The sequence below is a fragment of the Wickerhamomyces ciferrii genome, contig 00292, assembly GCF_000313485.1.
Source record: "Wickerhamomyces ciferrii WGS project CAIF00000000 data, strain NRRL Y-1031 F-60-10, contig 00292, whole genome shotgun sequence".
NCBI classification, from domain to species: Eukaryota; Fungi; Ascomycota; class Saccharomycetes; order Phaffomycetales; family Wickerhamomycetaceae; genus Hansenula; species Hansenula ciferrii.
In genome coordinates this window covers 1-26719 of record NW_011887448.1, presented here as the reverse complement: position 1 = coordinate 26719, position 26719 = coordinate 1, and the positions used below count along the sequence as shown (strand labels likewise).

The following is a 26719-nucleotide window of genomic DNA, read 5'->3' as shown; positions in this document are numbered from 1 at the left end:
AATTAAATAAACATTAAATTCTAAAATCTTAATAACCTTTTCCTTCCACACATAACATGATTATGCTTCTTCTTGAGGTGGAGCTTGTTCTAAAACTTCATCTTCTGGAACTGCAAATTGTCTTTCATCTGTTTTTTCCCATTTCATTGAAGTTGCAGGTGGACCTGATTCTGATTTACCATTTGGATGTTTGAATAAACAATTTGGATTTTTACAACTTGTATCAAAACGACAATTTTCACTAATTGGATGTGAAAAGAAACAATCAATTCTAGTACATTTTTCACCTTCACGACATAAAACTGGAGTACGTGCATGACGGAATTTACAAAAACGATTTGTACAATTCATACCAAATTTACATGCATCTAATGATTTCTCAGCTTGTTGTGGTTTAACTTCTTTAATTTTTGATAATGATGAATGTGCCTTTTGACAATTTAAATCTTCACATTTCAAATTTTGTGGACACCATTCAATTTGAATAACTTTAGCATCTTCATTAGCTGGTGTTGGATGACCAAATGGACATTGTAGATTTGTACATAATATACCAAATTTACATAATGAAATACCGGCTTGAGCTTGTAAATTTTGGGAGAATTGTTGCTTTTGTTGTAATTGTCTTTTTTGTATAAATTCATTTCTTGTTTTTTCTAATTCTGCAATCAGTTCATCATCTTGACCTGGATGTAAGAAACTGCATGTACCTGGAGCATTTGGACAATTTGGAAATTGAAAACATGGTTTAGTAGGATGAGCGTATTTACAATCTTTTGAATATGGACAATGTGGGAATTTATGACAACGAAGTTTCTTGTTTGGTCTTATAGCACCTGGAATACCTGATAATTCCATAGCTTTTTGTAAATTATCAGCATTCTTCAAAGCAAAATTTCTTGGAGCACCAACACCATTTTTAAAACCACGAGCACCGACACCACTTTTATTTGGATATATTCTACCACTAAGACCAGCTGGTTTGGTAGGTATGCTTCTGCCATTTGTTGTATTATCCAATATTAGATCAGTTTCAGAACTTGATAATTGTTCAGTACCAGAACTTTGTGGAGCAGATGAAGCTTCAGCAGAAGCGTCATTTGAGGTACCTGCACCATTAGAACCACCGTTTTGGAAGTCGGACAGAGCCTTGTAGGCATTACCAATAATCACTGGGACACTTGGAGCATCAAATAAAGTTGTAAGTTCACTTGTAGTTTCCTCTAGAGATTTGTTATTGGAAATCAAAATTGTGATATACTCCGAAACTTCTTTGACATCGTCTGTGAAATCTTGAGCTTCTGTGAGCTGTTTTGCAACGAAACTTTTGAGCTCTTCTTGGACCACTTGATCTAAACCTGACATCTTATTCTTTTATAGATTTTTTCTGTATAAATTATCAGTCGTTTGACACTCCGATATTACACTGTTTTGAGTTTTACAAAGCGCATCTTTAACTTTTTTTTGCCTTCAAAGAAATTTTCAATTCCGGTTAGCGCAGCACCGGTGGAGATGAGAAAAGTAAACAATAAATTTAAATTTAAGAAAACACATCAACAAATTCTCTCGTTTGGGAACTTTGTAAAGGGCAGGTTGGCTAGAGTCAAGAAGGTATTGAAAAGAAGGATATTTCCTCAAGAAGAGAGGCTTAAAGAAATATTGAAGTGCTGCTGGACAGTACCTTTGTTATAATATTGTGGTTTTGATTATACTGATTACCCTTGTTTCATTAAGATCAATTGATAAGTTTAACAAAATGGAACCCACAAGCTCACAAGGAGGAGCTTCGAATAGAAATTTGAGACCAGAGGTACCCAAAGAGACAGATAAATTACTCAGTGGTGATAAACAGGTGCGACAATATAGGTCGTTCATGTCAGCGGATAGTGCTGGTGATGTTTCATTTTCAGATCTACTGAATGGGTTACCCCATAGGCTGACAAGACATGGGTCGGTGATATTGGCAGAAACAGGGGAAAGAACTAGAAGGTTTACATTACCAGATCAAGAAACTGATGATTTTGATCCTGATGTCGAAGCCCAACCATTAATCGATAGACCAAGACATAGATCAACCGCTTTAGACTTGGTAACGTCATCGTTTAATGCTACAAAATCATTTTTAATTGAGAATAAATTTGTTATAAAATGTTCAATTGCATATATGCTAGCATCACTGGCTGTTTATAATACAAGATTCTCTCAATTTCTTGGTAAGAGTGATTCAAAACATGTTGTTGCTACAGTGGCTGTTTATTTCCATCCTTCAAGAACATTTGGTTCTATGCATCAAAGTTTAATATTTGTTGTCACATCAATTATTTTCAGTTTTTCGGTCTCATTAATTACTACATTCATTTCAAGTCAATTTCACCATAAGGGATGGGAAGAAGTTGGTTCAATTATCAATTTATTATCTGCTTCTGTTTCATTAGGTATGGTATCTTATATGAAACAAAAAATGAATCACCCAACTTTCAATACTGCATGCTCATTATCAATTCTTTCGATTGTATCTGCAATTGTCAAAGAAGGATCACAAAATGGTGGTAACTTGCCATTAAATAGACTGTTTACAACTTTTAAAATCATCTGTTGTGGTTCGTTACTGACAATTTTAGTATGTTACATTATAATACCAACTTCAGCTACTGCTAAATTGAAAAAGGATTTAAATGATAGCTGCTCATTAATGTCATCATATTTATCAAGAATTGAATCTGCTTTCATTAATCGAAGTGATGGGAATTCCAATGAGATTAATACATTATCTTCCAAGATCAAGAAGAATACAACAACTTTGAATGGATCATTAGAAGAAGCCAAATATGAACTTTATTTAGCTGGTAGAGAACAAGAATATCGTCTCTTTAGTAATTTGGTGAGATCTGCTCAATTGTTAAATAGTCAACTTGGTGGTTTAAAAGGATCAGCTGAAATGCAATGGTCAACATTAGAAGACGATAGGTCAGAGTTAAATTCTTCTGCAAGTTCTGTTAAGACAATAAGTTCTGATTCAGATGGGAATAATTTGCATATGAGCGAATCCACAGCTACATTGGATGAAATGGCAGCTATAAATCCAACTCAATTATTTGATTTATTTATTTACTATTTAGGACCTTCAATAAGATCTTTCTCATATACTATCCGTGGTGTTCTTGATGGTATGCCATTTGAAGATAAAGAAAATTATCCTACAAAAGAAACATATCATTATAGAAAAAGTTTAGAATTAGCAAGAGATTTATTTACAAAAAAATATGAACGTGCTTTAACAAAACTTTATGATCAAAAAATCTTTAAAGTCCACACAACTATTGAAACAAAGATTGATGAAGAGGAAGTTGCAGCTAGTTGTGGTAATTTTGCATCCTTACTTTCACAATATTCAAAAGAATTAGATAATTTTGTTAGATTATTAACAGAATATAGTGAATTATTAGAAGATAATCCAAGATCGTGGAATTGGCTTAAATTTTGGAAACGTCAAGAAGATCGTACTAATTCACTAATGAAGAAAGTTCCAGATTTAAATGCAGCTTTACATAACTTGAACGTAACAATGCAACAACGTACAGATAGAACTGATCAAAGAAATACATATAGTTATAAAATTTGGAAATTTTTCAGTTTTTTCCGTAAAGTTGAAGTTCAATTTGGTATCAGAGTTGGTCTTGGTGCTTTTGTCCTAGGGTCATTAGCTTATTTACCTAAAACAAAAGTACCATTTATGGAATGGAGAGGTGAATGGGCATTAGTTACATATTGTATTATTATGAATAAATCTTTAGGTGGTACTACAATGACTGTCAATTGGAGAATTTTAGGTACTTTTATTGGTGCATTTGGTGCATACCTGATATGGACTTTATCTGATGGTAACGTTATTGCACTATGCTTAACCGGCTGGATTTTGTCATTATTTTGCTTCCATATAATTTTGAATTGGAAAGATAACAATGCATATGGTAGATTTATCTTGTTAACATATAATGTCACAGCTTTATACAGTTTTAATATTACCAGACAAGATGATTTAGAAGATGGTGATACTGATCCAGTTATTCGTGATATTGCTATTCATAGATTTTTCGGTATCATTGCAGGTGTTATTTGGGCGTTGATTATGACTGTTAGTTTCCTACCAATAACTGCTAGAACTAGATTGAAAAGAGGATTATCTTTATTATGGTTGAGATTAGGGGTTATATGGAATATGGATCCATTAGGTGCTCAAGATGATGTTTTAGTTGGACTAGCAGATCAAGGTGGGATTAATCAAGTGATGAGAGAATTAGAACTATTGTTGAAACAAGCACCAAAAGAAACAAGATTAAAAGGTACGTTCAGATTAGATGTTTATAAAAAATTAATGAAATCAACTGAACGAATTATTGATTCTTTTCAAAATATGAATACTATGATTCAAGTTGAAACAAAATTATCTGAAGATGAATTAATTGTCTTGAGTTATACACAACAAGAAAGAGAAGAATTACAAAATAGAATTTTCTTAATTTTTTATATGATTTCTTCTTCAATTACTTTAGGTTTCCCATTACCTGCTAAACCAGCTTCAACTGAACATGCAAAAGATAGAATCATGGTTAAGTTAGGAGAAATAAGAAATAAAAGATTATTATCAAATGAAGATTATGTTCTGTTATATTCATATGTTTTGAATAGTAACGTTATAACAAGGGAATTGGATAAACTTATCCACTTATTAGGAGATTTATACGGGTTGGTTGATAAGGAAACTTTTGAAATATGAAGTTTTTCAAAAACACACGATCTTTATTTTTAGTCATTAATGCATTAATTTTATTTATATGATATATATAATACTGTAATGTTATACCGTAGATAAATAATTGTCAACAAGCCTTATGAATCTTGGATTTGTTATTTTAGAACCAGGTTTAAAATCAACTGGAGATAATGGACTTGGAAGGGTCTTTGTTAGTAAAATTATTTTCCAAAACGTGATAGATTTCAATACTCACTTCTTAACAACATGTTCAACATATAAATTTTCATAAATTTCTTTCAATACATGTTGTAAATGTTGAGTTTTTGGATCACTTATTATACAAAATCTTAAACCTGATGCACTTTCATAAAAATGTGCTCTATATTTGGCAGTTGAATATGAATCAAGTGTATTTTCCTCTTCAAATCCATCTGTTAATTTTCTTGCAATATTTCTCAAAGAGAACAAAGCACCAAATAGCAATTTTGCAGCATCTTCACTATTTTTTGAATTTATTGATCCACTTGGAAGGAAATCATTTGTATGTTGTTGTATAACTTGTGTCCATTCTCTATCATATATACAATTACCTGAATTTCAAATGTTAGTTTATGATCTGAGCCATGTTTTTCTTGTAAATAACATACAATGTCTATCAAATATCCAGAATGAGTATATGGTCATCTTGTTGGTCCTGTTTATGTTTTTGAAATATTCACCACATGAACTAGTTTTGCTCTATATAATGAAAACGCCAAACATAGAAATATCAGAATTTCGCGGAGATCAGTAACAAAAAGTGGTAAACGCCACATCATACAAATTTCGTAACTACATCACATATCTTATAAAGATTTCATTCTATAAAATTAACAAACAATACAAAACTATGAGATTATGGAAACAATATTAAAAGCACAGACAGAGACAGAATATTTCAATGAACCAGTTTTATTTTGATTTGAATGTTTGTGGAAAGTAAGTGGTGAATGATTGTAAAAAAAAAAAACACACGATTAATGATTATTTAAATTGAACATATTACACATGAACTTTTTTCTTAAAATATATTTGATTTCTTCTTTTTTTTGATATATAATGTGATTCTTATTTTAATTTATAATTTGATTTATCGATAAAATTGACAAAATTAGTATATTAATTCATAAATCCAAAAGGTTTAATTCATCACCGTTTGATTGTTTTGGTGGGACAGTTGGTTGTGATTGAGTTTGTTGAGGCTGAGATTGTTGTGCACTGTATGATGGTTTAGCACTTAATGAAGGAGTTGAAGGTTTTCCTGTGTGTGCAGTTGAAGAAGCAGCTTGGAATAATGAACTAAATGCATCGTTCTTTGGTGCTTGAGCTGGACCAGTTGAAATTGAAGTGTTATAGTTTGCTTGTTGAGGTTGTTGAGCTTGTGTATTTGATGTAAATGATGCGAAATCTCCAAATCCATCATTAATTGGAGCAGCTGCAGGTTGTGGTTGACTTTGATATAGATTTGCTAAATTGTTTGTTAAAGATGGCTGTTGTTGTTGTGTAGATTGTTGGACTGTAGAACCTTGGAAATCACCAAAATCATCGTCATCATCATCATTGGCAGGTGCTGAAGAAGCAGCAGTTGAAGTGTTACCATTTGTTTGTTGAGAGCTTGAAGGTGTTGGTTCATCATCAAATGAAAATAAATCAACTTCTTTCTTTGGTGCAGGTTTTGGAACTGGTTTATTCAAACTTGCTTTACGAGCAGCAGCACGAGCACCATAATTTCTTGAAGAATTTCTTTTAACATTTGAAGCTTTTGGAATAATATTTTCATCATATTCTTCAAAATCATTATTTGATCTTGATGCAGCTCTTGTTTCTTCATAACGTTCACCATAAACACCACCATCACCGAAAATTCTACCTTCATAAGTACCAAATTCATCTGCACTAGCACCTGGAATGGTTGAAGCACCACCACCGGCAACACCTAAAAATTTCTTGGAGTTTTCTCTACTTTTCTTTCTTTCAGATCTTAATTGAGAATCATTATTTAATATTTCAACTAAAGTTTTAGCCTTGGTACGAACATTAATACCTTGATCTCTACCTTGAGAATCAATATAATGGAAAGATCTCAGCATTGTGATAAGACTTAAATTTGCTCTTGCATCATCAACAAATCTTTCAGAACCATTTTTGAGTAAATAATCTAATAGTTGTAAAGCTTTATAGATTTGACGCCATTCATTTGAGGCTTTTTCTGTAAATCTTCTAAATATCATACCAATGATTTCTTCTCTTTCTCTATAGTTGTAAGTACCAGCAGCAATTTTTTGCATCAATGTACTTGAAGCACCCCATGGTTCGTTATTTGTAGCTTCTCTAACTTTTGCTTCCATATCCGTGTAGTTGTACACCACATTCTGAGCTTTGCGCACATATGCCTTAACATCATAAAGGGAGATGTTGTTCAAATTCTTCTTTATATCATCCATTGTTGTAGTCTATTCAATGTCGGTGGCTTGTTTCAATGTTCTTTAAACCTTGTTCTATTTGAAATGAATTCTGTTGATGAAAATTCCAAAGCGTAAATCAACTCTTTTCGAAATGTGTTGTCTTTGATTTCTCACGAGGTTGATTTTGAGCTTTTTCAGGAGAAGCCAGGTTTTTTCCTTTTTTCTCGAAGAATCGTGTAGAACGGGTTCGCGGGTGCATTAAGCGCAATTTGAAGCCGATAAAGTACATTACAAAGAGGAAATTCTCAGTTATATCATATTGATATCATATTTATTTAATCTGGTATAGTTTTTATTTACAAATCATGGAGAATGTTGAGTTTAGTTGATTTCACCGGATTCTTCAATGGTGATTTTACCTCTGGTTCTACCACTTTGAGAACCGTAAGCTTCAATGGTTTTAACGGAATCGTAACCTTTGGTAACTTCACCAAAGACAACATGTCTACCATCTAACCATGGGCATGGGACAGTGGTGATGAAAAATTGGGAACCGTTGGTGTTTGGACCAGCATTGGCCATTGATAAAAGACCTGGTTTGGTGTGTTTCTTGACAAAGTTTTCATCTGGGAATTTAGCACCATAGATAGATTTACCACCCATACCGTTACCATGAGTAATATCACCACCTTGTAACATGAATTGTGGAATGACTCTGTGGAAAATTGAACCTTCAAAACCATAACCTTTTTCACCAGTAGCTAAAGCTCTGAAATTTTCAGCAGTTTTTGGAACAACCTATATATTTGTTAGTCTGGGGAACAAACTTCACTTTGATTAATTTCCAATAAGCAACTTACATCATCGTATAATTCAAATTCAATTCTGTCTAATTTTCTACCTATTCCAAAGTTGTTAATAATAAAGAAGCAAAAATTTAAGATCTGGGGCAACAAATCAATTTGAAACCCCCGAGGATGATTAATACTCACCATCAATTGCTGGGGTGAAGAAAACTTTTGATCCGTAAGCAGCAGCAGAGGATGAGAATAAACGGACACCTTGTGGGGCTTTTAAGAAAGTTCTTGATAACATTTTCAATGAAGTTTGTATTTAATTGAATCAATAAAAAGAGGTTGTGAACTATCAAAGTTCATCAAAAAGGTTTTTCAAAGTCATTGGGATTTTACAAGGAGATTGGTACACACAACAAATGCAGGTCGTTTTGGCAGATATATATGTAAAATTTAAAATCAACTTGTTATAAAATTGACTCTTAATCAATGTATTGATAGTCTCACTTACAATAACTTTAGGCTTAATACAGCCTCCAAAATACCAGTAGATAATTTAATTACGAATTTAGCAAATCAAGTACTTATATTATATTATTGAACTAGCTTAAAGCTTAAAGTTCAATCTATCCAACAGTAGCTCTCTCAGTGACTAATATTAGCTTTATAAGATGCTATTTTCAACTTATCTTTCACAATTTTAATCCACTTAACAAATTCTAAAAAGTCACCATCTTTCAACGCTTCATGTAATCCTGGTAAAACATCACCTTGGTAACCATTATCACGATCAGGTGCTAATATAATATGTTTCATCCAAGGTCTATTCTTTAAACCATCTTTGTGCAAAAATGTTCTATCGATTTGCTTAGCTCTATTACCTAGCAATTTGATGTTTATTGCAAGTTGAATCTTTTTATAAATTTTAAACCATGGATAATCAATTGAAATTTGTTTTTGTAATTCAACTTCTGTTTTATCAAATTCTTTGGCAGCTAAATAAAATTCCCCAAGAATGCTTTCTAGTTGTTCAATCAATTCATAAAGTCTATGATGTTTATCTGCTTGTTTATTCAACCAATCTTGTGGGATCTTGGACTTTATTTGGTTAAAAAATTTTGAGATTTGTAATGAATAATGTGCAATCTTATATTCAAAAACTTCATTTTCACTTATTGATAATGCTAAAAATCCAAAATATTTTGCTAAGGTGTTGTGTAATTTAAACTCAGGATCAACAAAATTTTTAATCCAATGATAAGAGTCATAGTTTGAATGAGTATTCAGAGGAGATTGTGATCCGTTATTATTGAAATAAACCATACAACTTGGTATACCCAAATGATGTTGGAAAACTGTAAAATCAGAACCAGCACCTAAAATATCAATAGAATTGTTACTTTGCTCTTTCCAATAATCATGTAGAGTAAAGTCAGAAGCATTGTCAAATGGAATATATTTACTAGATTCAATTAAAAAATGATCCAATAATGGATTTGAATCAACTTGTAATTTATTACCAATAACACCCATATCTAAATTCAAATATGAAATAACATTATTAGATAAATCTCTTTTATGATATTCACCATATTCAGTTGATCCCAACATACCAAATTCTTCACCATCCCATGACGCGACTACTATTGTTCTAAGTGGCTTCCATCCTTTCTTAATCAATTCACCAAATGCCCTTGTGATTTCCAAAAGAATTGCACTACCACTACCAGGATCACCAGCTCCACTTGTTGTCCATGAATCTCTATGATTCCCAATGAATACTTTTTCATTTAATAAACCTGGGATGACATATAATACATTTGTAATTGGTCTAATTTGGTAATCTTGTTCATTATAAAGATTGATCGTGAATTCTGATGGACCAGTTGAATAATCATAATCATCAACATCACCTCTCCACCCAAATTTAGAGCCCAATCCATCAAGTGTCTGTAATATTGGAATCACCTCTTTATAACTTATCGGAACAGAAGGAATACCTGGTATATAAGGACTAGGATCTTCTCTTTTACCTAGTTTAAAACTTGCATATCCTGGTGTTGTTGGATCACCAGGTTGATCTGTAAAATACCCCACGGAACCTCTTTGTATACTTGATGGGTTTCTTGCTCGTCCTTTAGGATAAGCTTCATATCCATTTTTAACAGTTACTTCACCATCATCATATGGATCAGTATAAATCAACACACCTATAGCACCGGCCTTCTCAGCATGTTTAACTTTTAAACCTCTGAATAGCTTATTGTAACGGATAATATGGATCTTGTCTTTAGTATCAACGCCAGCCTTCTTTAGTTGATTATAATCTTCTAAAGAACCATAATTTGCATAGATAAATTTAGCTGTAACATTACCGTTAGCAGAATATGCATGGAATGCTGGAATTACATTTGAATTATTAGCAGCTTTATCCTCTGGGAACTCATCTTCTTGTAATGTTGGTTCATAAATAATATCATCATCTGGGTTTAGTAGTTTTATTCCATTAGCGATATGTTTATTATACCAGACTTGATATTTTTCTTTATATGGTTTAAAACCAAATTCTTTAAACTTATCAAAAGTAAATTGTGTAAGATCATCTCCTTCTCCAGTAAGATGTGGTGAATGTGTATAGTTATAAAGATATTCACCAGCATTATTTTGATCAGCTAATGATTTTAAAAATAGTCTTTGAGTTTCCACTTTTGATAGTTTGGAAAAGTGTATTCTTCTATAATCACGACCCAGTGAAGTTCTGGGGAGAAAGATCAAATTGAATATCACAACAGCTAAAATAGCCCATACTAAGCCAGCAACAAATTTCTGTGTAGTTAACGATGGCCAGTTATCCTTAATGAATTCTTTAACTGATTCTATTGATGTACTGATGGCGCTCACTGCACTAGCGCTTCTAGCTCTATTATATTCTCCACGACGATTTGGACGGTTTGGACTTGAATTGTTGCTAGGAAGCAACGGTTGTAAGTCATCACTCATTATTGAAATTCTTTGTGAACATTTGACCCTCTTTGTGAGTTTTAAAGTTGTTGATATTGGAAAGATTTTGGTGATGTTTATTCGTTTAAATATCAAGTTCAAATTCGGTTTATCTGGAAATGATCAATGTGGCGCGCATCGATTCGTGATTATGTATATCGACAATTTACTACTGTTTATTCTGCAAATTCTACTTTATCTCTAGCATTTATTTACAATATTTCTAATTAGTTGGTTTCTTTACATCGTTATTTTCTAGCTCATCTTCAGCTTTTCTCTTTTGTTGATCGATTTCTTCAGTGGTTTCATCTTGTTTTTTCAATGATTCTGTTATTCTTTTATCACCAGTTACACCATTAACTGGTCTAAAATATGGTTGTGCACGCCAATATGGAATTTGTTTGTAAGCACCACCCCATAATTCTACTGGACCTGTAGTGATTTTATCTAATTCTGCAAAATCTGGCTTTTCGCTAATTTCTTTAACAATTTTTTCCACTTGAATGACAATTTCTTCAACATCATCAAAATTATGTTTTGGTGAAGATTTAGCAATTAATTCTCTTACATCTGTATGAATTGGTAAGAAAGGTCTTAAAATTTTGAAAAAATGTGATTTCATTGCAATTTTTGATGCATTACCTGGGCAATTTTTAACAATTTCATAATATTCTCGTACAAGTTTATCAACTCTTGGAAATTGTTTATCAATATTATCTTCTTCAACGAAAACACCTGGGTTATATAAATTACCTTCTGCACTCATGACTGCATCACATCCAATTTGATTTAAACATCTTGTGATATCTTCAGGATATAAGATATTACCATTTGCAAAAAAAACTGTATCTTTTGGTAAATTATCTCTCAAGTATTTTATTATTTCCCAATCAGCTAAACCAGTTTTTTGACCCTTTTGTTCTCTTAAACGCCCATGAACTGTTAAGAATTGTGCACCTGCATCTAGAACCATTTTAGCATACTCCAAAGTTTTTTCCTTCTCTTCGAAAACTCTTATTTTAGCAGTAACTGGAATATCTAATTCAGTATGTAATTTATTAATTAATTTATGAACCAAATCCCAATGATCCATTAAAAAGGCACCATAGTTCCCCTTTTTAGCAATACCTTGTGGACAACCCAAGTTTAAATCAACAGCATCACATTTACCAACAACATGTTTTGCAGCTTGTAATAAATAATCCGGATCATTTGCACAAAATTGTACAACTAAAGGTCTATCTTTTGATTCATCACCATCCCATTCAGACCACATATCTCTTCTATATTTTTCACTAGTGGCAAACAATTTAGCATGAAACATTGGTGTATAACATAAAGTAGCACCATATCTTCTTGAAAGAATTCTCCATGCTAATTCTGATTGATCAACCATTGGTGCAACAATTCTCTTTGGCTGACCAATGGCATTAAAAAGTTCTCTTCCTTGTAACTTGGTCATGACCGATGTAGTTGATATCTGTGGCTTGACAAACAAGTTTGCTGCTCTTGAATATACAGTGTTAATAAACGACACCTTGAACAAGTTTATTCTAGATCGAGATTTTTTGATTATAATTATATCGAATTTTGACTTTTGTTTGTATTTCTTTTGACAAATCGGTATAATTTTTTTTTATCGCCCGGTTCGGGAAACAAAGACGATGAGCTTCAGGAAGTTTAAAACATAAACTTAGCTACAATGGATGGGAAACTCATATAATAGATTACTAACCGAAACCTCTAAATTGTATAAATAATATATAATAATATAAACATAGTGCTATTCTTTTTGTTTGGCCATGTTGTGTATCTTTATAAGCCAACTATCATAAAATCAAATTAAATGTATGTATAAACAAATGTAAATCAAAAATGTAATTGCAAACAATGTAAATTCGTATAGATCATAATCAAAATCATAAAGAGCTCTTGAAAATCAAATATTATAAAAATGTATAGTATTATCATAATAATAACGAATAAAAAAAAGATGAAAACCAAAAAGAAACAGATTAAAATCTCAAAACACCAAAGAATTGAAAAATCTTATTGCAACAGACTTGAAAACCACAAATAATAAAATACATCATATAATTCTAACCTTTGGCATTATTGGCAGGTGATGAAGGTTGTGATTTGGAAATATGAATGGCTCTTGATTTTAAAGCTTGTGCAAATAATAAAGCAATTGGCCAAATTGGTGCATCTGCTAAGATTCTAACACCCATATATAAACCTCTTGAAGATAATCTTGCATTAGTAATGACATTAATTGTTTCATTAATATCAGTTGATGGATTCATGGCTTTTTTAGCTAATTCATCATCTAAAGATTGAACATCTAATGCACCTTTTGCTTCTAATCTTAAGAATTCTGCATAAGTTTTATTATTGTCATTAAAGATTAAATTATTTTCAATTTTTTTGAAAATTAATTCTGATCTTAACCATAATGTACGTTCAATTGCATTTAAATAAATTGGATTTCCTTGTGGACTATAATTTTGTGCCCATTTTTCAATACTTAATAAAAATTCTGCAATGATTAATAATGATGTGAAAATACAAGTAATGAAAAAAATTGGAGTTCTTATAGATGTCTTTTCTGCATCTTTAACAATTGAAACATAATCAATCCATAAATTGACAATATCTAATGCATAATTTGTTGCATCTTTTAAAGCTTCAGGATCATCATTTAATTCTTTTAATGATTCATTCATACCTTCCCAATCTTTTTTCCAAATTTTTTCAATAATTGGAGTTAAATGAATACATTTTCTAATTTTAGCAAATGATAAAAGTGGTAAAATTAATCTCATTATTGGATCTTTATTATAAATTACTGATAAATTTGAATCTTGTAAATATAAAACACCACCACTTTTAATATATAATGATTCCCAACTTTTAATTAAAGTTTCCAATACAGGTCTTGAATTCATTCTCCATTTTGTTGCTTTTATAACACCATTACAAGCATCAGTTGATTCATTTTTTAAATTTGTTCTTTCACTATAAATTTTTTCATGAATTGACATTAATAAAGATAATAAAGTTTTCATTTGAAATTTTTTATTTAAATGATCATCTTCAATTAAAATAAAATTATTCATACTTAAATAAGCCAAACAATTATTATAAGAATCATTACCATTTGATAATTCAATTAAAGAAAATTTAGAATCAATAACATAATGTTCTTTATTTAAAATTTCAACCCATTCTTGATAATTTGAACATTCCCATAATGATTCTAATTTACAATGAATACCACATTTTAAATCCATTGAATGTAATGAACAATCTAAACCAATTAATGAGGTAAATAAATTTGAAATTAATAATGCAGTATGACAAGTTCTAATTCTTGTTTGTGCCAATATAAAATAATTAAAATTTTGTTCTAAAATAACATTTGAAGAATTTTGTAAATTATCAATAATTGGAGGTGGTGTTATGAAATTTTCCAATGGTAAATTTAATGAAGTTAATTTAATCAATTCAATTAATGAATTCAACATAATTGTCATTGTTTTAGTAATAGATAAATCATTATTGAAAATCCCAATAAATATTGAAAGAACCATACTTTGATAAATCCAAATTGGTATATTTTTATTATTTTTAAATGATTTTTCATGTTCTAAGAATTCATGAATTCTAAATCTTGATATATTAAATAATAACATTGCATGAGTTGAATGGAACCCATAAAGTGCACCAATTGAAGCAATTGATAATAATAATGGATAATTTTCAATTGAACTTTTCAAAGTTTGTAAATGAATAAATGGAAAATATTTATTAAATTCATTCTTGTATAATGTAGTATATTGATTTAATTCATCTAATGAAGGGAATTGAGAATCTTGTAAATTATTTAAATTCATTATAGTTTGACGTAATTCCATTGTAAATAATTGAACTTGTGTATTTTTAATATCTTGATTATTTTCAATTTCCTTCTTGAATAAATCAATTTGTCTTGATCTAAATAATGATGGAATATCATTATTTGTAGAATTTGATAATGGTTGTTGTGGTTGTGGGTTTTGTTGTGGTTGTGATTGAACTGGAATATTAATTGATGAATTTGGTGTATGTTGTTGTGATTGTTGATGAATTTGTTGACCTTGTTGAGAACCTTGATATTGTGGACTCATTCCATTAATAGGACTTGGACCATTAATTTGATTAGTTCCAATTTGTTGATTATTCCCAGAATTTTGAGAATTTGCAGAACCTGAAGGACTAACACTTGGTATAAATCCAATTGAATTAAAATTTTTAGAATTTGATATAAAATTTTGTTCAAATGGTGTATTTATAAATTCTCCTAACCAATCATCTGGATTACTTGAATCTTCATGTATAGAATTTGAAGTATTTGTATTTGATAAAACATTTAATCGTTGATTAATTGATGAACCTGCATCATTTTGATCAGTACCAATTTCATTATTTTGTGAAGGAGATGGTGCTATTGAATTATTAAACAAGTTTAAATTATGACTTTGATGATGATGATGATGATTTCCTGAATTATGATGATGACCATGATGTGAATTTGGAGTATGATGATTTGATTTTGGTATAAATCCAGCACCACCACCAGCACCACCAAGATGTAAATATTCATTCAAGATTGGCATATCTATTAAATTCCCACCAGGGGTGAAACCAAATTGATAAGGTGTACTAACTCTTGAATTGAAACCATTTGAATGATTACCTTGATTTGGACCATTCCCATGACCATTTTGGAAATAATCATTTGGTTGAACATTAGAACCATTAGAACCAATACCACCATGTGAACTTTGAACATTACTTTGTGGATTTGATGATCTTGAATCTAAATGTTCACCATTTGAACCTAAATTTAAATCTAAATCATCAATATCATGTTGTAATCCTAATGCACCTAAATCAAATCCAGACATCAATGCCTTATTTGTCAATTCTTGAGCTGTTAATTGAGGTGTAGCAAAACCAACTTGATGAGGAGCTTCAGGTAATTCATGTTCATTATGGAATGATTCTTGTTGATCAAATTTTGTATATGACATTGCACTTGATGCACTAAAAGAATTATGACGATGTCTTTTTTGAGGAGGTTGTTGATGATGATGATTTTCATTATGATTTTGTTGATGTTTCAAATTTTCAGCATGTTTAAATAATGTTGAATGTTCATCAAAATTTGAATCTATTGAACTTTTACCATGATTAAAACTAAAAGTTTTCAAAGATGGAGGTTGTTGAGTCTCAGAAGTGATTGATTGAGTTGTTGTTGATGATCTTCGTCTTGATTGAGTGGAATTTCTTCTAGTTCTAGCAGGAACAGGATCTTCAGGTATGATTATACCAGATTTTGTTGGTAAACTAACTTCTTTATTACCATAATTTGTAATGATATTTTCATTTTCACCTTTTTTAAAATCTTTTGCATTTGTATCATTTGTATTTAATGAAGTATGTAATTTTTGTTGATGTCTTAAAACTAAATCTCTTCTTGCAAAGCAACGACCACATGCAGCACATTGGAAAGGTTTTTCATTTGTATGAGAACGTTCATGTCTTTTCAAATGTTCTAAACGGGCAAAAGCTCTTGTACAAGTTGTACAAATATGTGGTCTAGGTTTATCAGTTTTGATGATTGCTGATTTCTTAGGAATAGGTTCAAATCCATGGACAGATTGTTGATATTGTTTTGAAGATTTTTTAATTTGTTGTTGTTGATTAGTATTGAATATTGGTGATTGGGAAGCGGAACTCAAATTTTGATCATTTGGGGAGATACTTGATGCTGAAGATGTTGGTGTAGGCATACCTAACATGTGGGTATTGTAGTCTCTAGTTTAAAGCAATGATTTTATATTGAAAACTCTTGTAAGAGTCTTTCTTTCCTTTGGGATAATTTGGTGTTTGTTTTAGGTGTATATAACCTTATAGCTTAATACTTAAGTTAGAATCCAATAACTTGTTGATGAGCAGCGTACGACTAGACAGATGATGATAGTATTGAAGAGCAGCACTTTTGATGAATTTTTGGAACAGTATAAGGTGAATAGCACGAAAAGAAGGACTTTAAAACCAAAGAGATAACGATGTTTTAAAATTTCTGTATTAGAATTGCATTCTTTTTTACTAATTGTTTTTAAAAAAAGTTAAATTTTTTTTTTCTTTTCCGGAGCAGAAAGTAATTAAAAAAAAATTACACCGTGGGCAGAGCACTGGGCAAGCACGTAGGTAGAGCTGGGAGGACTTAGGCAGAGCTAGACAGAACGACAATCAACCCCAGACAGACATCAATGGGTTTACACGGCCAGTGGCAGCCAGCCGTCAGCCTTTCATTTTACACGGAGTGCTACGCAGGAAGTGATCAATTACAAGGGATCATAGAGAGCCGATACCTTATAAGCGTACGTACTACGTAGTTGTTCCTAGTAATGGTCCAAGGTTGACAGTTCTCTAGGGTTTACTTGTTCTGGTTAAATGGAATACGATAATTGGTGGTGATAGGCTATTTTGTTGATGGAGTATGCCCCTCCATGTTTAAAGTTTCAAGACCTTCGATTAACAATAAATAAAGTCAACAACATCAAAAGCTTTAACAATAGTAATACTGGTTATAATACACAGGTCCCTGCTCATATGCTTAATCTGTGTTTCATCACTTTGTCTATTCAATTGTTGCTACGTTTCTGCTTTCTCCAGGTTTTCAGGTCATTGCTTAAATTGATGACTTGACTTTCCCGAATCCGCTAATCTAAAAGAATTGGCTCCTATTGGTTACATTGTATACCCTTAGATTCTACAACAAGTAAACCGAGTCTGGAGTACCTATTGATGGACAACATTGAACAATGTCATGCGTACCGGAGGCCTACTAATACAAACTCATTGTTTAGGTTAAAAGGAATACGTAATGTCTTTACTTGAAGTTCATACGCTGGTAAAACTTGATTTAATTCTCATTTGAAGATCAAATTTTTGGTCATTTGAATACTTTTTAAAATTTCTTGATAAAGACAAGCTTTCCTGAACTTTAAACTGGGAAAATCAATTACGACTTTAAATTTATATACACGTGACTTAAAACGTGACTTGGCTGCCCTCGTATTATTCATTTTTTATGCACTTACAAGGACTTCCAAATATCATATGCCCTAAACAAAAAAATACTATCATCAACACCCAAACACCATCTCAAAATCAACATAAATAAAAATTTTAATCACTCTAATTTTTATACATCTTTACAACCTTTTTTTCCTTTTCTTTACTTTGTCCTAAAGTACCAATCCATCATAATAGACAGTACGTGGTTAAATTTTAAAGGTTTTAATTCAATTCGTGATCATTGATGGAGAGAATAAAATTGTCTCAATAAGAACCCGTTCGGATCGATTTATTCGTTTTGAATAAATTAATGATGAATGGGTGTCAGATGATGCAGATATTCTTTTGTTTTATGTATAGTTTTTTATAGTTTAATTCATTTGATATGAAGTTATGAATTATATTGTAGAATAATCTGTACGGTGATCACACAATCTAACCTATATAAAATACTCAGTGATAGATTGAACATACATGTATGTTGAGTCTTGACCTCTAACCTCAAACTTGAAATAGAGCGGCTCATACATTAGCATATAAATACATCATTATGCTACAATAACAATAACAATCATTCATTATTCATTAATTAATATGCAAATCATATATAGCTCATTATTTGTTACCTTTCTTCAGGACTTTTGTATTGTTTTTTTATAGTTTATCATGCATCTTTATATACCAACTGTTCAATCCTTATTTAACAATTTCAATCATTAAGTAACTTAATATTTTACCAGTTTGAGTATCATGTTACCAACAGTTTAAGTATCATAACGGTTCAATATCATTTGATGTAGCTTTACCACCGCTTAACAAGTTTATTATCAGTTGTTTACTTAAAGGTTTGTTCATTATAGTTGAACTCTTCAAACAACAATTTTATTTTTATTCACATGCCATTAATCACCCATTTATAACCCATTTAAAAACAAAAACACCATCATTTATGCTCTTGATTCTCTTTATCATCATCATCATTTCTTCTATATTCTTCTTCTAATTTTAATCTTTCCAATTTTTTAATTTGTGTAGGTGTTAATTTTTTAGCTTTATTAATTATATTTATTGAAGAATCAATAATTCTTGGTGTTGAATTTGTTAAAGTTGATGAAGTTAACCCATGTGCTATCTTATCTTTTAATTCATCTTCATGTTTATAATACATATAGTTTCTTAATGCCATGTTGTATGTTGTATGTGTATGGATATAAAGGGTATTTGATAACAACGTCTTTTAATCACTTTGGGGTGATATATAAACTCAAGTGACAGAATTAAAGGTATATATACCTTTATATCATTCCCCTTTCGAATTCAAAAATATGTAAGACATGATTTCGGTGCAGTAAAATCCAAGATCAATCATCAGATGTTTAAACAGTTTACGATTTTATCGTACGTTTTATTTCAAATCGATAAATTTTCTTAGTGGCCTTTTACACGCGCATTTTAGAAAAAAAAAGTCAGTTCATTTTTTTCTTTGTAAGACTAAATCTCGGATTTAATGTTTAGGAAATGTAGGCACCGGATATAAAGAAAAAAAAATACATATTCGTTTATTTATTTATTTAAGTAATTCAATCAATATCTAAATCTAACTCATTATTTCCGTTGGTTTTAGAGATCAAGAAATCTAAAGGTGTCATTAAATATTTAGACTTCAGAAAGAATGTATGTCCCAAGTTTTGATTCCCTAATATTCTCAGTTCATCTTCATCAACTTCACTTGTATTATCATCTTCATTATCACTATTTTGAACTTGTTTTTCAAATTGTAATGATCTCTTGCTAATATTACCATAGTTTTTGAAATTAACATAATTAGAAATAACTCTTTTACCTTTAGATTTAGGTCTTGGTGAATTTGTTACCTTTTGGTTATTCAAAACTTGATTGATGGAAATTGTTCTTAAGATTTTTCTTTTAACTAATTTCTCCTTTAATATTGAATTTTGATCTTCATGTGGTTTATTTTTCAATAATTTATTAATATAAGTATATAATTGAATTTTTTCATTCTTTAATGATTTAATTTCAAATTGATATTTCTTAATAACTTTAGATTTTTCATTAATTTGATCATTAATTTCATTTGTCAGATTCATTGATGAATTATCAGTTATATCATATTGTTCATTACTTGTTTCATTGTCATTATTAGTATCATTAAATTCATCTTCATCATCGTCTTCCTCATTAATTATTAAACTGTTTAATTCATCATCAGATGATGAAGCGCCTTCTTCTTCATCACTATCATCATCAAGATTTGTAAATGTATGAATTGGTTCACCTCTTGGTTCAGGTATTGAAGCTTCTAAATCATCTAATTTTTTGAATGTCGTATTTAACTTATGTTGTAATTGTGAAAATTCCATAGATTTTAAATCCAAATCATTCTTGGTAACTTCTAATTCTTGATTAATTTCTAATAATTCATCATTTTTTTGTTTTAACATATGTTCAAATTTTAAATGACCATTTCTCAATTTAAGAATTTTTTCATCATATTGCTTTTCATTTATTTTATAATTATTAATAATATTTTCATAATAACTAACTTCACCACTTAATTTTTTACTTAAACTTTTATTTAAATCTTGTAATTTTTGTAATGATTGTTGTTGACTAAGAATTTGTTTTTCCTTCTTTAATAAATCCAATTCCAGTTTTTCTTGTTCATTTAATGTTGACTGTGATTTCAATACTTCATCTTTATACAATTTTTCCAATCTTTTAACATCTGATTCTAATTGTGATATGATTTGGTTTTGTTGTTGTTGATTGATCTGATCAGGTGCGATAGATTTAGTCTTTTGTGGTGAAATTGTGATTGGGATGTTTTCCTTGTTTCTGTTTTCCGTCAGACTCATGATGATGTGTAATGTTGGTAAAGTAACTAGACCGAAAAGTAACCTAAGCAGCTAATTGACTTAATTTCTATGGATATGTTTCTATATGAAATCTAATTTGTGTTTGTTTTTTTGTATGTTTACTTTTCGTTTATTTTGATTTCAAGATACAAATTCGCGAATCGTTTTTTTGAAAAAAGCAGCCTATAAATTTTAATAGACAAACTGAACAATAAATTAGATTCGTCAGTTTAGTTACTGTCATGTTTTTTAGGATTTTACTCATAGCGATGTTATTGCTGGCAGCGTCTCATGCCATATGGCGTTCTTCTGTGTGTTATATTGTATGGTTTTACAATACCTCCTTCTCAATGGCTTATGGTCTCACAAATTATATGGTTGTTTATAATGAAATATCATGAAGATCAAATTACCAAACTACTTCCAATGCTTCATATCAGCAAAGCTATCAAAGTTGAATGTGGCTGATTTATATACCATATAACAACATTTTGTACATGCTTGAGATGAAGTATAATTTTTTTTAACCAAATTTAATATACATTTCCACACGTATCTACAATAATTCAACTTGTGTTTTGTGGTCATCATCATCATTTATTAATCTTATATATACGAATTTCTGGTGTAGTTTTAGCATACCAGACCGAACTATTTTCCAACTCACCAGGTTTAGTACATTTATCAACAATTTCCCATTTCAATCCGACATTAGTCAATTCTTTTTCAAAAACAACAATGGTTTCTTCATTTCTAATTGTTGCTGCTATAAAAGCATCTTTAACACCTTGCTCAAGACCTGTCCTTATACAATCAACCAAACTTGGAATCACTGATGAATCATATGTAACATCAGCTGCTAATATTGTATCTATCCCCTCTGGAATATGATCTATGCCCCACCATAAAGATTGACACTTAGTTTTGCTTAGATCTAGATTATTCAATTGGAAATTATAACCTAATGATTCAATTAATGTACTATCACCATCTGTAATTACCAAATCTTTCACTTGAAAATTTTCAGATAAGATGGTATATAAACTTACTAGTCCAGTCCCTGTACCTAATTCTAAAATTGATTTCCCAGATAATATATTCTTATAATTTTGAGACAAAAAATTATTTGATAAATATAAAGCAGCTTCCCAAGTTCTTAATCCTGTTGTACCACCTCCACTGATGACTCTTGGTGTTTCTTTGATCTTGATTTTGGTATCTCCAACTTTATAGGTAATGATATCAGGATGTGTTACATCCATTGGTTTGGCATGTATCAACTCAGCAAACAATTCATAGAATTCATCTTGATCTATATCAGTTTTAAATAATTTGTTAAGGAAATTCTTAATATAGTATGGGTTTTCTTGAGAAATTTCCGTGATTTTATTCAACAACAAATCTGAATCGATGTTCTCTGGAATCACCACTTCATTAATAGGAACCCTTTGGAACAGATTATTGATTAAACGATCCATTGATGCTGTCCTTTCAAGTTGTTCTCGCTTGATCAACTTTTCGTTTCAAGTGCGATCCAATTTTCAAATTTTCATTTGGTGGTAGAGCGAAATTAAATTACTGGTGATGAACATATTTAGAGTCAAAGTTTTCAAAACATCTACGAAGAATATTCAAATTGGTACTGGATAACGTCAGTCAGGCTTTAGCTTCATTCAAAGTATGGTCCCACACTAATCTTTGGATTTGAACTACATGGAAAATGAGTTTTTTGAAAGAGAACATTGATACCAACATTAAGAGCGCATTGATTTTGGACAGAAAACAATTGAGGATGGATTAAGAGTTAGTTGATGAGGTAAATAATCTGGTACTATAAAATGATGCGTTGACCCTTTAATATTTTGAGTTGTTCATCAACCTTTCAGTTCTTATATTATCACCAAATAGCTAAAGTTAGAACGCCAAATAATGATTGATATGTATCCCTTGCCCGCAAGTTTTGAAGAAGCTTTACCTATCGAGATTCAAGCCTTGATTCTTTATTGTTTAAAACCAGAAGACCTTTACAGGTTGGTTGAAGCTTTCCCAAGTATTGTTCCTCTTTTCATTGATAGATTTAAGGTTATTACAAATGATCCAACTAATCCACGTTATCGAAGTGTTCCAAATGTTATTGATGCGTCAAAAATGATTCGTCATTCCAATGATGTACCATTGAGTAAATCTAGAGGTGTAACAATTGTGGAATGTCACGATGTTACTGAAGATTATTTTTGTGAAGATTTTATACATCTTATTTATGCTATCAGTTCGAAAAAACGTAATAAAAATCTTCCCTCTGATGATAAATTGAATCTCAAAATCACAATTCACGGTATAAATTATGATGAGTCATGTCTTGAGAATTCAATCAATAGATTTTTAGATCTTACAAACGATAAAACGGTGACTTATCTTAATGTTCCAGATGTTGAGTACATTGCTGATTTGGAGGATACTGATTGGGATCCAGATTGTGTTGAACCTTTCAAAAGCTTAGAAAGAGCCAATATCAACACTGTTTATGATTTTCCAAGTCACATATTTCCAAAATTAGAGTGTTTGGAGTTAAATCTTGTTGATGATGATCTTGTGATGAGAAATGAAGATAAGTTTCCTGAATCTGTGAGTTTCAATTATGGTATGAATAAATTTACTTTAAAATCATGGATGTGTTCAAAAATTCAAAATTTACGTATTCGTTGCCCTGAAAATGTTAGAGGTGTTTTAGAACTTAAAGACTTGAATTTTCCAAATTTGAAAGTCCTTGAAATTTATCATAAGAATGATGGTCATGGTGATCGTGCAATTCATAATGTTTCGTTAACTAATATTAATGCTCCACAATTACAATGGTTTCAATTTGATTCACCCTTAACTGATCTTATACTTGACAATTTCCAAGCAAATGATTTGGAAGAAATTACATTACATTCACGTACCTTAACTACGAACCCAGAAACTCCAACACGATTCCCAAAATTAAAAAAATACAACATGAATTAATAGATTATTAACGTTTTTATATAATATTCTTTATATACTCAAGGACCACGGTTTTATTAAGCTCCAAGTATATTCTCACTGCACAAAGATGCAGATTTCATAGTTTATATTAATCATCTTCGCAAATAGATAACATATTCTGTATATTTTGAAACTTGTATCACTTTTGTAGAACCATAAAATATAAATTTCGATCGTAAAAGTATGTGCTCTTTACCCTTTGTAAATTAAATTAAGAGTGGTTAAGAGCACGGTTCTTTGAACGGATATATGCTTTTTTGAGTTGTTTATTCCTAAATATCTCTACAAACCATCTAGAAACTCGTCATAATGAGCTTTTCTGTTGTTCAACGTTCACTATGTGATCAGGCTGCGCTCATATTGTGAGAACTTTATTTGCTAATATACCGCACATGCTCGATTCAATGAGATCATATTCTAAGGGCGGACAGCTAATATTACATGAGCTTCAGACATCAGCTTGAAACATCTCAATTCTAAGTGCGCATATTTATGAGAGTGAATTTGAACAAACATATATAAAGAATTTCATTGTACATTTCAAACTCACATAGATACAAATCAGCAGTTTATTTCAGACATACTAAGCCTTTTGTGGCGACAATTAAAGAATAATTACAATTTACAATCAAAAAAACTGATATCAATAAAACTGATATCCAAAAAATTTATCAAAATTTACATAGATGTACCCAATTGAACATCTACCCATTGAGCTACATCAGAACATTTTAGACCAACTACACCCTAAAGAATTATCAAAGATTATGAAAGTTTTCAAGAGGTGGCGACCCACATTTTATCATAATTACATCGTTATTTCAAATAGAGAAGAAGACTCTGATTTTGCAAGCTGTCGAAATTTAACAGATTTGCCCGATCCTGACTACTATACTTATCTTGAGGAGATGGTATCAATTAACACTAAGTTGAAAACATTTAATGGTATCGTGATTTTGGAGTATGAAGGAGATAGTTTATGTGGTATCCAAGTCATTGTAAGAATAATTCAACAAGCTTGGATGGAAGCACATTTAGAGAATTTGAAGTTTATGGTTTCAATTTATCAGTTTAAAGGTTCTCGTTCGGACGATTTTCTGGGAATCGTTTCTGCACTTTACAATTTGACTAGTGGAAAGAGAGCCCCAATAATTTATCTAAATATGGGACAACTTAAAAGCTGGGCATTAACAAATACTAGATACAATTTAAGTGCTTTACAACCATTCATTAATGTTAAGCATGTCTATCTCCATAAATCAGATTGTACATTGAAAGGTAAAATGTTTCCAAGATTGGATACGGTTAAAGTTATACGGCCAACCACATTTGAAATTGACGAATTACAAGCATCACCTTATCTGATCTATCTTTGTGGAATACCGAAACCTATTACATTAAATTCATCTATTTCTGAACACTTGGAAGAGTTAACTATAACTTGTGAATCAGCAAATTATGGGAGGACTACTTTATTGAATTGTGAATTTCCAAAATTGCGGACACTTACGATAAAGGCAAATTCAAACTTTGTTGACCCATTATCATGTGTGATTTCTAACGTCAAAGCACCAGTGCTAAGATCGTTTCTTGTCCATGAAGCTCATGCTATAGATCTTTATATTGAAGAGTTTGATGCACCAAAATTACTAGAATTAGACATTACTACTCGTTCTTTGACAATTAAAGGTGACAACCCATATTACTTCCCAAGTCTCAATTCGTTCAGTCTTGAAATTTTTGATTTTGAAGATAACAGAGGAATCACTGGGTCTTTGAATATTGGACCAAATATTGGTTATTCATTTTTAGAAAATTGTGAGAATGGTGAAATATTTCGTAATGCGCGTCATATCTTGGGAGGGTTGAATATGAAACGAATCAATTCACTTTACATTGAAGTTGCTTCAGGTTTAGATACACATTTATGTTCAAACATCAAATTTCCTTGTTTAAGCATGTTGACACTAGGTTTAACGGGTAATGGAGAAGTTGAGTTACCGACGTTGGAAGTGCCATACCTATACCATTTTAAAGTCACAGGGCTCAAGCCTGTTGCAACAAATTTGAATGTTTTATTGAACAAATACAAATCCGTTAGAAGACTTGAAATTTGCTCATTAAGTAATAACATCACTCTTGAAAATATTTGTCTTCCTAAATTAGAGAGATTGAGGATTGAGATTCCAAGCAGGAAGGATTTCAGTATGTTGGATTGTCAATTTAACAATATTGATACACTAATTGTTCAGGAAAAGAAAAATACACTTTCAGATTTTGATGACTTCGATGATGAATTCAATTTAAAGGGTACAGGAGTCAACTTCAGCGGAACGTGTATCGAGTCATTGACCTCACTTTCATTAGTAGGATTCTTTGTCTTTGATATACCCAAAATTAATCCAGATATAGCACCAAAATTGAGATTTTTAGAAGTTGATGGAGTCTCACATTCAAGTCATAAGTCTACTGGAACAATCTGGAGTAATAGATTCACTGAGGCTATCTTGAATTCTCATTAGATATCTTCTTAGCGAAAATTAAGTCCTGGGAACGACAGTAAATTATGATCTGTATTTATACATTTAAAATCTATTTATTTATCAACGACATCATTCAACGCGTAGCATATGGTACTTACTCTCCGAGTAAATCCGAAATGAAGAAGATTGTATATAATGGCGTGAATGA

At 30.9% G+C, this 26719-nt stretch overlaps 12 protein-coding genes across 12 annotated transcripts; 3 read left to right on the top strand and 9 right to left on the bottom strand.

Annotated features, from left to right (window-relative positions):
* Positions 1 to 60: 60 nt before the first annotated feature.
* Positions 61 to 1365, bottom strand: NAB2 (mRNA-binding protein NAB2; the record flags this gene model as incomplete). The annotated part of the gene is made up of 1 exon (XM_011272861.1): positions 61 to 1365. One exon carries the CDS (start codon positions 1363 to 1365, stop codon positions 61 to 63), a length of 1305 nt encoding a protein of 434 aa, XP_011271163.1.
* Positions 1366 to 1756: 391 nt separating this feature from the next.
* Positions 1757 to 4777, top strand: BN7_6595 (FUSC family protein; the record flags this gene model as incomplete). Its single annotated transcript, XM_011272860.1, has 1 exon — positions 1757 to 4777. One exon carries the CDS (start codon positions 1757 to 1759, stop codon positions 4775 to 4777), a length of 3021 nt encoding a protein of 1006 aa, XP_011271162.1.
* A 1142-nt stretch (positions 4778 to 5919) lies between these two features.
* Positions 5920 to 7239, bottom strand: ENT3 (Ent3p; the record flags this gene model as incomplete). Its single annotated transcript, XM_011272859.1, has 1 exon — positions 5920 to 7239. One exon carries the CDS (start codon positions 7237 to 7239, stop codon positions 5920 to 5922), a length of 1320 nt encoding a protein of 439 aa, XP_011271161.1.
* Positions 7240 to 7581: 342 nt separating this feature from the next.
* Positions 7582 to 8295, bottom strand: CPR3 (peptidylprolyl isomerase CPR3; the record flags this gene model as incomplete). The annotated part of the gene is made up of 2 exons (XM_011272858.1): positions 7582 to 7969; positions 8189 to 8295. The coding sequence occupies 2 exons, from the start codon at positions 8293 to 8295 to the stop codon at positions 7582 to 7584; spliced, it is 495 nt and encodes a 164-aa protein (XP_011271160.1).
* Positions 8296 to 8639: 344 nt separating this feature from the next.
* On the bottom strand, positions 8640 to 10994 carry VPS70 (putative zinc metalloprotease; the record flags this gene model as incomplete). The annotated part of the gene is made up of 1 exon (XM_011272857.1): positions 8640 to 10994. One exon carries the CDS (start codon positions 10992 to 10994, stop codon positions 8640 to 8642), a length of 2355 nt encoding a protein of 784 aa, XP_011271159.1.
* A 223-nt stretch (positions 10995 to 11217) lies between these two features.
* On the bottom strand, positions 11218 to 12456 carry DUS1 (tRNA dihydrouridine synthase; the record flags this gene model as incomplete). Its single annotated transcript, XM_011272856.1, has 1 exon — positions 11218 to 12456. The coding sequence occupies one exon, from the start codon at positions 12454 to 12456 to the stop codon at positions 11218 to 11220; it is 1239 nt and encodes a 412-aa protein (XP_011271158.1).
* Positions 12457 to 13093: 637 nt separating this feature from the next.
* Positions 13094 to 16840, bottom strand: BN7_6590 (FTFMHR domain-containing protein; the record flags this gene model as incomplete). The annotated part of the gene is made up of 1 exon (XM_011272855.1): positions 13094 to 16840. The coding sequence occupies one exon, from the start codon at positions 16838 to 16840 to the stop codon at positions 13094 to 13096; it is 3747 nt and encodes a 1248-aa protein (XP_011271157.1).
* A 2228-nt stretch (positions 16841 to 19068) lies between these two features.
* BN7_6589 (uncharacterized protein) lies at positions 19069 to 19311 on the bottom strand (the record flags this gene model as incomplete). The annotated part of the gene is made up of 1 exon (XM_011272854.1): positions 19069 to 19311. The coding sequence occupies one exon, from the start codon at positions 19309 to 19311 to the stop codon at positions 19069 to 19071; it is 243 nt and encodes an 80-aa protein (XP_011271156.1).
* A 394-nt stretch (positions 19312 to 19705) lies between these two features.
* On the bottom strand, positions 19706 to 21001 carry BN7_6588 (Serine/threonine-protein kinase; the record flags this gene model as incomplete). Its single annotated transcript, XM_011272853.1, has 1 exon — positions 19706 to 21001. The coding sequence occupies one exon, from the start codon at positions 20999 to 21001 to the stop codon at positions 19706 to 19708; it is 1296 nt and encodes a 431-aa protein (XP_011271155.1).
* A 593-nt stretch (positions 21002 to 21594) lies between these two features.
* EFM3 (protein-lysine N-methyltransferase) lies at positions 21595 to 22479 on the bottom strand (the record flags this gene model as incomplete). The annotated part of the gene is made up of 1 exon (XM_011272852.1): positions 21595 to 22479. One exon carries the CDS (start codon positions 22477 to 22479, stop codon positions 21595 to 21597), a length of 885 nt encoding a protein of 294 aa, XP_011271154.1.
* Positions 22480 to 22930: 451 nt separating this feature from the next.
* Positions 22931 to 24007, top strand: BN7_6586 (uncharacterized protein; the record flags this gene model as incomplete). Its single annotated transcript, XM_011272851.1, has 1 exon — positions 22931 to 24007. The coding sequence occupies one exon, from the start codon at positions 22931 to 22933 to the stop codon at positions 24005 to 24007; it is 1077 nt and encodes a 358-aa protein (XP_011271153.1).
* A 707-nt stretch (positions 24008 to 24714) lies between these two features.
* On the top strand, positions 24715 to 26550 carry BN7_6585 (F-box protein; the record flags this gene model as incomplete). Its single annotated transcript, XM_011272850.1, has 1 exon — positions 24715 to 26550. One exon carries the CDS (start codon positions 24715 to 24717, stop codon positions 26548 to 26550), a length of 1836 nt encoding a protein of 611 aa, XP_011271152.1.
* Positions 26551 to 26719: the final 169 nt, after the last annotated feature.